This window comes from Bombina bombina, chromosome 12, assembly GCF_027579735.1.
Source record: "Bombina bombina isolate aBomBom1 chromosome 12, aBomBom1.pri, whole genome shotgun sequence".
NCBI lineage: Eukaryota > Metazoa > Chordata > Amphibia > Anura > Bombinatoridae > Bombina > Bombina bombina.
Window position 1 is genome coordinate 2,474,439 of NC_069510.1, and position 11,813 is coordinate 2,486,251.

General features: G+C 42.1%; 1 protein-coding gene across 1 annotated transcript in view; it reads left to right on the forward strand.

Moving 5' to 3' along the window:
• Nucleotides 1–11,813, forward strand: part of GARNL3 (GTPase activating Rap/RanGAP domain like 3) — a gene marked incomplete at its 5' end in the record, with an annotated part of 730,206 nt that overhangs the window by 584,010 nt on the left and 134,383 nt on the right. Inside the window, one exon of the mRNA XM_053695928.1 lies at nucleotides 11,358–11,577. Coding sequence (XP_053551903.1) covers nucleotides 11,358–11,577 — 220 coding nt within the window. The remainder of the gene's footprint in view (nucleotides 1–11,357; nucleotides 11,578–11,813) is intronic.

The following is an 11,813-nucleotide window of genomic DNA, read 5'->3' on the forward strand; positions in this document are numbered from 1 at the left end:
GGGTTGTTAGGTTTAGGGGTTAATAGTTTAATTTAGTTTATGGCGATGTGGGGGGCTGGCGGTTTAGGGGTTAATAGGTTTAGTAAGTGGTAGTGATGTGGGAGGCCAGAGGTTTAGGGCTTAAGTTAGTTGCGGCGGGGTCCGGGAGCGGCTGGATAGGGGTTAATAACTTTATTGGAGATATACCTTGGTTTCCGGTGGAAGGCGGAGCATCAAGACGTGTGCTCCTACTCGGCATTTGGGCCGACTACTGCTATCCTTGCCTTCAATTTTAGCCCGTTGTACCCGTAAGGGCTAGGGCTTACAGCTTGATTTTCCCATCGCAAGCTAAAGGGAAACTTCGTGTTGCAGTACCTGCAGCGGTAAAACCGCATTCTTTTTACCCTCCCTTAACCTCCGAGGAGATCACTTTTACCTACCCTGTGTGGCACTTGCGTGGAGTGTTGCTGAGCTCTCGCCCCCCCTGGTGGGGGTTGCGAGGGCTGGAGTGGAGACGAAAGGAGGACAAGTGAGGCCCCGTGAGTGACGGGTGAGTCTGTCCGGCTCGTAAGCAGTCCCTGGGGGCGAACCCAGGAGAGACCGCCCCACGGCAGAACAAGTGGTGTTGGAGGAAGAGGTGGGCTATGTGTCAGCGGTGAAGTGCCGCAAGGTCGGGTGTCTGAGTCCGCGGAGGTGCACGGCACTAGGTGAGGCTGCAGTGATATCCGGCTTAGTGATTGCAGTTGGCAGATCAGGACCTGACACCGGGGTTCCACAACTAAGTTTCAGGGTGGCTTGATTGCATCGCTCCTCCGGGTAGGAGTGTCCCCTGTTGGTTATTAGTCTTCTTCAAGCGCAGCCCACATCCACTGTAAGTAATACAGGACTCTGTCTTCGTATGCTGTATACTTTTTCTTTTGATCTCAAGGAGTTTGGACTGGACTCTATTGGGCATAATACTTTCCACAGCCGGACTGGCCAAGTTTTGCTGCTCCTGGATTTATAGTGAATGATAGAAGACCCCTAATATTATAGGACTCTCTGACTTTGTTAAGGACTCAGCCTGGGGTCTAGTTAGTCTGGGATTAGTCTTCTGGTCTCTAGTCTTAGCCGATCATGCTATATCTGTTTTATCCGCCAGAGGACTTGGTAGGATAATGTTCATTCACTGTCATGTGTATATTTTTCTCTGCATGCTGTTATAAGGGGTTGTTTTGGAGTTTACCCCCTATTTTTGTTTTTTGCTTAGTCGCTTAAAGTAAGAAAAGTGCAGGCATCTGTATAAGGGCTTTTTTGTTAAAGTCACTTCACTTTCACAGAATACACCATTAACGTTTTTTTTTTCTTTTTTTTCTGTTTCAGATTGTTTGATATGTAAAGGTCATATATTTTGGGCTGATTTTTTGTTTTTGTTCTTTTGTTCTTTTTTTTTTTATGTATTAAATTCACTATACTCACTATATGCACGCTAGAACACTTTTGCTAGTATCCACAGGATAAGAGGAAAAAAAGGAAAGAAAAAAAAAAAAAAAAAAAAAGAAGAAAAAAAAAAAAAAGAAAAAAAAAAAAGTGGAGTTAATATATTTTGCTGTGGTTATTTACCACGTATTGAGGTTTCACTATCTCTCCCTTATAACGGGAGTCAATTTATGTGTCACTTTGCATAGTATTTATCTATGCTATCAGTTGGTTTGTCTCATTATTCATGGAAAAATTTATAACGCACGTTAATAACACTTCACCCAAAATGCCTGCCAAACCTAGGGATAAAAAAAATACCAAAGGTGGCGACACGAGTATAGATACATCCTTAGAAGGGGTAGCTACAGCAATTGATACCCAGGTGCTGATCACTCAATTAACAGCAATTTTCTCCCCCCAGTTTGAGGGTATTAAAAGAGACCTGGGAGGTATTTCTACGGAATTATCTTCTCTTTCAACTGAAGTCAAACAGTTTTCTCAGAGAATTGGGGAGGTAGAAAATAGAATCTCCACAGTAGAAGATAAGCTGACAGTACAAGAGGCTACCATTCAGGCCCAGGAAGTCAAACTTAAGAATATGCAGTTGCGCCTGGAGGAACTTGAAGATCGCTCCAGGCGCAACAATATTAGGATTATAGGTCTACCCGAAGCGCCAGAATTTGAAGACTTGGTTAAATTCACTTCCTCCACTCTCCCCCTTGCTATTGGGTTTCCACCGCAGCTTCTCCCCTTAGCAATTGAGAGAGCCCACAGAGTGGGTCCCAGAAGGGATTCTGCTGGCGCTCTGGGTAAATCTAGAATGTGTATTTTTAAGCTGTTGAAATTTCAGGATAAGCTTGAAATTTTGAAGTTAGCTAAGAAAGCGGGTTCACTGGAATTTGGGAACAGCAAGATCTTGCTGTTCCAGGACTTCTCGGCGGAAACTTCCGCCCGTAGAAGACTTATGGCACCGTATTGTTCGCAGCTCATCGCTAAGGGGATTTAAAGCCAGTTTATTTTACCCTGCTAAAATCATAGGAGATAACAAGGGAGCCAAATTTATTTTTAACGAAGTTCCGGAGGTGAAAGATTTTTTGAGAACCTTAGAGTCCTAAAGTGAAATTCACGGTTGGGTCAGAGTTTTTTCCTCCTTTTGTTTTTCTTTTTTTTTCTTTTGTGAGAGTTTTTGATTTTGGTTTATTTTGTCATTTTACAGGTTTGGGCTATTTTGTGATTTTTGGTTGCTGTTTTTATTTCTGCATTGTGTATAATGAATATTTTGATAATGTTTGAGAAAGATGCATATGTTATAATGTGTCGTGTAACAATGTTTGAAATTTTACTGTGTTGGTTTTTTTTTTTCTTTTTTTTTTTTTTTTTTTTTTTTTTTTTTTTCTCTCTCCGCCTCCTCGCCGCCGTCCCTCCCCTCCCCCCCGGATGGTGCTGCCAGTTCTCTGCTTCAGGGTCCAGTTCTGTTATTGATCAGGGAGAATAACAGCAATGGGTTGTAGAATTCTTTCTTGGAATGTGGGGGGGATATCCTCTCCCGCCAAGCGCAAGTTGGTTATTAAAACATTAGCTGTAGAAAAACCTGAAGTGGTGTTTCTGCAAGAGACTCATCTAGATGCATTAGAAGCAGCGAAGCTTAAAATGAGATGGGTCGGTGAGGTTTTGGCCTCATCTTCTCCTTCCAAAAAGCGAGGAGTTGCGGCTCTCTTTCATAAAGACTTGGATTATCAAGTTACGAAAGTTGAATTGATCCTTCAGCCCGGTTTATGTTGTTACAGGTAGTGATAAAATCGGTAAATTACGTATTTTGTAATATTTTATGCCCCAACAAATTCTCAGTAAAATTTTGGGACCGGATCCAAAACATAATCTACCCCTTTTATAAAGGAGAACTTAATTATCTGTGGAGATTTTAATGCCACCCTGAGTCCGGAACTAGATCGTTTTTCAAGAAAGAATGACGCTAAATATAAGTATCACGCCAACTATTTTAAAAAATTTTGCACTAAACTTACATTGACTGATATTTGGCGGCTGCAAAATCCCTTGGCTAAAGCTTATACATGCGAATCTAAGTCATTCAGGACATTCTCGCGGATAGATTTTTTTCTAATTGCGGAGCACTGACAGTTCTTCAGCTTAAAACAGGAATTGGGGAATTTTTAGTTTCTGATCATTCTATAATATCTTTATCTATTCTTGATCCGCATGACACTCGTCCACTTTCACGGTTTTTGGGTTCCCCCGTTTTTTATATGCCAACCCTAGCTTTTCTGCATGGATGAAGTCTACCTGGCATGAATATGTCTTGTTTAATTCGAACTTTAGTCATAAGGCAGAGGTGTATTGGGAGGCGGCCAAGGCTGTGATTCGTGGCAAAATATAGCCTATTTGAGCCTGCGTGCGAAAAAAATTAAGGAACTAGGGAGTTCCCTTGTTGTAAGATCTAGAACCACTATAGGGACTTTCAGTTAGATCCCTCCCCACTAAAATGGGCATTGTATCGTGAGGCTAGGAAGGAGAGGAGATTTATTTAAAGCAGAAATCGCTGGAGGAAGATGCTAGAGTGAATCTCAAATTTAGGAGCTTTCATGGTGTGTTCGGCGAAATATCTGTCCCGCTTGACTAAGATCAGAAAGAAAAGAAATTTTATCGCTGTTATAAAAAACGGCGAAGACAGGTTTTTTGAGCCGGTAGAGATCTCTCTGGAATTTTTTAAGTATTATCAAGAACTGTACTCGGCAGTTTCAGCAGATCACACCACTCAAAAGTCTTTTTGGGAATCCATAAGTATCCCTAAGATCCAAGAAGAGGAGTTGGCCGTGCTGAATCAGCCGATATCACGGGAGGAGATTGGTACAGCTATTGATAATCTTAAGCTTAATAAGGCAGCGGGCCCTGATGGGCTTCCGGACGAATTTTATAAATTACTCAAGGATGAATTGCTGCCCTCGTTAGAGGCTCTTTTTAATAATTATTATCTGTCTGAAAGCGGGATCTCAGAGAATTTTGCTGCAGCCAATATATCACTCATCCCGAAAAAAAATAAAAATCCAGAGAACATGGCCTCCTATAGGCCAATATCAGTGCTCAACACTGACTACAAGCTTCTGGCTGGTATTATTGCCTGTAGATTGAATCTTTGTTTGCAGAGTCTGATCCACCAGGACCAGACCGGATTTATGACTGCCAGAAACTCGTCGCGAAATATTCGAAGGGTTATTACGTTTTTGGACTATATGTCGAATTTGGAACCAGATTCTGGTAATGTTGGAATTCGTGATTCTGCAGTCTTAACCCTAGACGCAGTCAAGGCTTTTGACTCCATTGTCTGGGAGCATTTATTTTCCGCGTTGCAGAAATTTGGTTTCTCTGGCAAGTTTAGTCACTTTATTCATAAGATTTATTGCAAACCAATTTCGTTTCTTTTGGTAAATGGGATTCGTTCTCAGGGGATCGTGTTACATCGAGGGACGAGACAGGGGTGTCCATTATCTCCCCTTCTGTTTAATGTGGCTCTAGAACCCCTAGCGGTTAGATTTCGTGATGTTTTGTCAGGAATTTCATTGGGATCTCATCGTTTAAAAACCCTTCTCTATGCGGATGATATGCTGATTTTTGTAGATAAGCCCCTTCAATCGATTCCAATCATTCTTCAAATCCTCTCCCAATTTAGTTCTTTTTCAGGTTATTTGGTGAATTTAGAAAAGAGTGAACTCATGTATATGGGTAATAACTCATCTGGTTTGGTAAAATATCCTTTTAAGGTTGTTAATACAATTAGTTATTTGGGACTTGAGTTACATAAGAACCCGAAAGTATGGTATGTCGCGAATTTCGTCCCCCTTTTGAAAAAAATTAAAATAGATCTGCAGTTATGGGCCTCCTTTCCGCTATCAATTTCAGCAAAGGTTAATCTAATAAAAACGATTGTTTTTCCGCGTCTCCTATATGTGCTACAGAATCTCCCTCTCTTTATTCCTTGTTCAGATGTTAGGAAGTTATATAGTGATTTCTCAAAATTCATCTGGAAAGATAAGAGACCAAGGATTGCACTAACTAAACTTATGCAAAGAACAGACCGTGCTGGGTTGGCATTGCCGGATATTAGGCTTTACAACACGGCGGCGCTAATGAAGTTCGCCATGGATTGGTTGGCGGATACTGATAGGTTAGCAGTCAGTCAAGAGGAATCTTTTTATACTCGGCCTTTTGCCCTTTCTGCGCTGCTACATTGTAGGTTAAGTCAGCTACCATCTAATATCAGTAAATTGATATCCTTTAAAAAATGTTCTGATCGCGTGGCGGAAGTTTTGCACCTGTTTAGGGGTAGATCCCTCAGTGTCAGATTATTTACCTATTCAGGGAAACCCGAATTTATCCCGGGGTTATATCAGAAGGTGTTCAAATCTTGGAGGGACAAGGGGTTACGGTTTGTCAAGCAATTATTGGGGGCCTGATAATCTGGTGCAGACTGCGGAGTCTCTGTTTTCAAACTTATGATCTCTCCAGGTCTGATTTGTTCGCGTATTTCAGATCCGTCATTTTATGGCTGAGCAAAACTGGGAGAATAGTATGTTAGCGGAATGGTCTGTCATCAAAATGCTGATTAAGAAATTCAGTCTGGGAAGTTCCTCGATTCTTTAATATACGATATTATGCTTTCTAAACAATCTGATAAGCATTTGCATAGTATAAGTACCTGGTTGGTTCCGGCTATTAATAATATTACAGTAGAGAAGATCATTCAGAGCTGTAATATGGTCCAGAAATGTAGGGTTTCGGTGTCCTGGAAGGAATCGCATTGGAAGCTTCTGAATAATTTTTATTTGCACCCGCTTAAATTACAAAAATTTTCTGATTCCGGAGTAAATATCTGTCCCAGATGCTCAAATTCTAGGGCCGATCTATTTCATATGTTTTGGTTTTGTCCCAAAATTAACCAGTTATGGCAGAAAGTGCTTCATTGGTTTAATTCGCTATTCGGGGTAAAGGTAGTGCTTACTCTGCAAGATGTGGTCCTGCTTAGAACAGAAGTACATAGAAACTCAGCAGCGATGACTTACACATTGAATACGATTATTCTAGCAGTACGTCATCTTATCTTGCAGAATTGGAAAGCTAAGAGAACTCCGAGCTTAGAGAGGTCTTGTAAAGAAATTCAAGGTCAAATTGTATTTGAGTCATATCACCTCTCGGAAGCTTCCGAGAAGAAAACTAAGGAGTTTTTTCAAGGATGGCTACCAATTATTTTGTCATATCCACCCCAGATTCAAAAGCAGATCCTTGTCCCGGTCCGAAATACGGTCTGCTTTGCTGAATTAGTTGTAGCAGGGGTATTCCCAGTATCTTGGGTAAACGTGGTTGTATAATCAGGTAGCTGTCGGTTGCCATGCTCGAGATGCACAGGCAGCGGTAAGGTATTATGTTGCAGGGGGGGGGGGAGAGGGAGGGCGGCGGAGGTGGGTTTTTTTTTTTTTTTTTTTTTTTTTTTTTAGAATCATATTATCTCTAGGCAGGTAACCGTTGAGAACTATTCAGGCCGAACAAAGTTTGCAATCGGTATCTGTTAATCTTTATTAGGCGAATCCAGTATTTGTGTTGAGGTATATAGAGTTACCAGATTTGTAGCAAGGTGGAGCTGTGTCTCCAGATATGATTTACGAAATGTCGTTGTTTTTCTATTGGTTTTTTTTTTTATTATTTTCTCCTTTTCCTGTATGTGATATTTTTTTTTTATGTATTGAATAAATGAAAAAATATAATAAAAAAAAAAAAAAAAAAAAAATAACTTTATTGGAGTTGCGGTGGGGCCCGGGAGTGGCAGGATAGGGGTTAATACATTTAGTTAGTTGCGGCGGGGTCCGGGAGCGACGTAATAGGGGTGAATAAGTTTATTAGAGTTGCGGCGGTGTCCGGGAGCAGCGGGATAGGGGTTAATAACTTTATTAAGTTGCGGTGGGGTCCGGGAGTGGCCGGATAGGGGTTACACAGTTTAGTGACAGTATACAAATAAAGCTGTGAAAAAGCCGAATAGCAGCGAGATCGATGACTGTTAGTTAACAACAGTCCACTGCTCATCTCCCCGTACTTGGAGCGTGGCTTTTTGACAGCTTTTTTGTTAAGTATGGAGAGCATATTCAGGTCCGCGCCCGCGATGTTAGGCGATGTCAGGCGAGCATATTGGTGCCGTTGAATGCAAATAAGTTGACGGCTTGATAAGTAGGCCTCATAGACTGATTTAGAGAACAAGAGCACTGGAAAGTTCTGCCATCTGCATCACAGTGATGCTAGTAAGGTACGTAGTCACACATAGTCTGATCCAGTGAACAAGAGCGCTGGAGAGTCCTACCGTCTGCATCATGTTGTTAGTAATGTACGTAGTCACACACAGAGGCCTATTTATCAAAGGTCTTGTGGACCTGATCCGACAGTGTAGATCAGGTCCGCAAGACCTCGCTGAATGCAGAGAGCAATACGCTCTCCGTATTCAGCATTGCACCAGCAGCTCACAAAAACTGCTAGTGCAGTGCCGCTCCCTGCAGACTCGCAGCCAATGAGCCACCAGCAGGGAGGTGTCAATCAACCCGATCATACTTGATCGGGTTGAATTGTGGCGATTCCTGTCCTCCTGCTCAGAGCAGGTGGACAGGGTTATGGAGCTTCATAACTGCTGTTTCTGGCGAGTCTGAAGACTCACCAGAAACACGGGTCCACAAGCTCCATACGGAGCTTGATAAATGGGCCTCATAGTGTGATCTAGTGAACAAGAGCAAGAAAGAGTCCTACCATCTGCATTACGTTGATGTTAGTAAGGTATGTAGTCATGCATCGTCTGATCTAGTGAACAAGAGCACTGGAGAGTCCTACTGTCTGCATCACATTGATGCTAGTAAGGTACATAGTCACACATAGTCTGATATCATGAATAAGAGCACTGGAGAGTCCTACCATCTGCATCATGTTGATGTTAGTAAGGTATGTAGTCATGCATCGTCTGATCTAGTGAACAAGAGCACTGGAGAGTCCTACTGTCTGCATCACGTTGATGCTAGTAAGGTACGTACTCAAACATAATCTGATCTATAGAACAAGAGCACTGGAGAGTCCTACTGTCTGCATCACGTTGATGCTAGTAAGGTACGTAGTCACACATAGTCTGATCTAGATAACAAGAGCACTGGAGAGTCCTACCATCTGCATCATGTTGATGTTAGTAAAGTATGTAGTCATGCATCGTCTGATCTAGTGAACAAGAGCACTGGAGAGTCCTACTGTCTGCATCACGTTGATGCTAGTAAGGTACGTACTCAAACATAATCTGATCTATAGAACAAGAGCACTGGAGAGTCCTGCCGTCTGCATCATGTTGCTACTAGTAAAATACGTAGTCACACATGGTTTGATCTAGTGAACAAGAGCATTGGAAAGTCTTACCGTGTGCATCATGTTGATGCTAGTAACATACGTAGTCACATAGTCTGATCTAGAGAACAACAGCACTGGAGAGTCCTACTGTCTGCATCATGTTGATGCTAGTAAGGTATGTAGTCACACATAGTTTGATCTAGAGAACAAGAGCACTGGAGAGTCCTACTGTCTGCATCATATTGATGCTAGTAAGGTACATAGTCACACATGGTCTGATCTAGTGAACAAGAGCACTGGAGAGTTTTGTCGTCTGCATCATGTTGATGCTAGTAAGGTACGTAGTCACACATAGTCTGATCTAGAGATCAAGAGCACTGGATAGTCCTCCCATCTGCATCATGTTGATGCTAGTAAGGTACGTAGTCACACATGGTTTGATCTAGTGAACAAGAGCACTGGAGAGTCCTACCGTCTGCATCATGTTGATGCTAGTAAGGTACGTAGTCACACATAGTCTGATCTAGAGAAAAAGAGTACTGGAAAATCCTACTGGCTGCATCATGTTGATGCTAGTAAGGTACATAGTCACACATAGTCTGATCTAGTGAACAAGAGCACTGGAGAGTCCTCCCATCTGCATCATGTTGATGCTAGTAAGGTACATAGTCACACATAGTCTGATCTAGAGAACAAGAGCACTGGAGAGTCCTACTGTCTGCATCACGTTGATGCTAGTAAGGTACGTACTCAAACATAATCTGATCTATAGAACAAGAGCACTGGAGAGTCCTACTGTCTGCATCACGTTGATGCTAGTAAGGTACGTAGTCACACATAGTCTGATCTAGATAACAAGAGCACTGGAGAGTCCTACCATCTGCATCATGTTGATGTTAGTAAAGTATGTAGTCATGCATCGTCTGATCTAGTGAACAAGAGCACTGGAGAGTCCTACCGTCTGCATCATGTTGCTACTAGTAAAATACGTAGTCACACATGGTTTGATCTAGTGAACAAGAGCATTGGAAAGTCTTACCGTGTGCATCATGTTGATGCTAATAACATACGTAGTCACATAGTCTGATCTAGAGAACAACAGCACTGGAGAGTCCTACTGTCTGCATCATGTTGATGCTAGTAAGGTATGTAGTCACACATAGTTTGATCTAGAGAACAAGAGCACTGGAGAGTCCTACTGTCTGCATCATATTGATGCTAGTAAGGTACATAGTCACACATGGTCTGATCTAGTGAACAAGAGCACTGGAGAGTTTTGTCGTCTGCATCATGTTGATGCTAGTAAGGTACGTAGTCACACATAGTCTGATCTAGAGATCAAGAGCACTGGATAGTCCTCCCATCTGCATCATGTTGATGCTAGTAAGGTACGTAGTCACACATGGTTTTGATCTAGTGAACAAGAACACTGGAGAGTCCCTACCGTCTGCATCATGTTGATGTAGTAAGGTACGTAGTACACCACATAGTCTGATCTAGAGAAAAAGAGTACTGGAAAATCCTACTGGCTGCATCATGTTGATGCTAGTAAGGTACATAGTCACACATAGTCTGATCTAGTGAACAAGAGCACTGGAGAGTCCTCCCATCTGCATCATGTTGATGCTAGTAAGGTACATAGTCACACATAGTCTGATCTAGAGAACAAGAGCATTGGAGAGTCCTACCATCTGCATCATGTTGATGCTAGTAATATACGTAGTCACACAGTCTGATCTACTGAAGAAGAGCACTGGAGAGTCCTACGTCTGAATTATGTTGTTATTAGTAATGTACATAGTCACACATAGTCTGATCTGGTAAACATGAGCACTGGAGAGTCCTACCGTCTGCATTATGTTGATGTTAGTAAGGTACGTAGTCACACATAGTCTGATCTAGTGAACAAGAGTACTGGAGAGTCCTACCGTCTGCATCATGTTGATGCTACTAAGGTACATAGTCACACATAGTCTGATCTAGAGAACAAGAGCACTGGAGAGTTCTGCCATCTGCATCATGTTGATGCTTGTAAGGTACATAGTCACACATAGTCTGATCTAGAGAACAAGAGCACTGGAGAGTCCTACTGTCTGCATCATGTTGATGCTAGTATGGTACGTAGTCACACATAGTTTGATCTAGAGAACAAGAACACTGGAGAGTTCTGCCATCTGCATCATGTTTATGCTAGTAGGATATTTAGTCAAACATAGACTGATCTTGAGAACAAGAGCACTGGAGAGTCCTCCCGTCTGCATCATGTTGATGTTAGTAAGGTACGTAGTCATGCATTGTCTGATCTACTGAACAAGAGCACTGGAGAGTCCTACCATCTGCATCATGTTGATGCTAGTAAGGTGCATAGTCACACATAATCTGATCTAGAGAACAAGAGCCCTGGAGAGTCCTACCGCCTGCATCACATTGATGCTAGTAAGGTGCATAGTCACACATAGTCTGATCTAGAGAACAAGAGTAATGGAGAATCCTACTGTCTGCATCATGTTTATGCTAGTAAAATACGTAGTCACACATAGTCTGATCTAGAGAATAAGAACACTGGAGAGTCCTACCATCTGCATCATGTTGATGCTTGTAAGGAACGTAGTCACACATGGTCTGGTCTAGAGAACAAGAGCACTGGAGAGTCCTACTGTCTGCATCATGTTGATGTTGGTAAGGTACGTAGTCACACATGGTCTGATCTAGTGAACAATAACACTGGAGAGTCTTACCGTCTGCATCATGTTGATGCTAGTAAGGTACATAGTTACACATAGTCTGATCTAGAGAACAAGAGCACTGGAGAGTCCTACTGTCTGCATCATGTTGATGTTAGTAAGGTACGTAGTCACACACAGACTGATCTAGAGAACAAGAGTACTGGAGAGTCCTACCGTCGCCATCATGTTGATGATAGTAAGGTACGTAGTCACACATAATCTGATGTAGAGAACAAGAGCACTGGAAAATCCTACAGTCTGCATCATGTT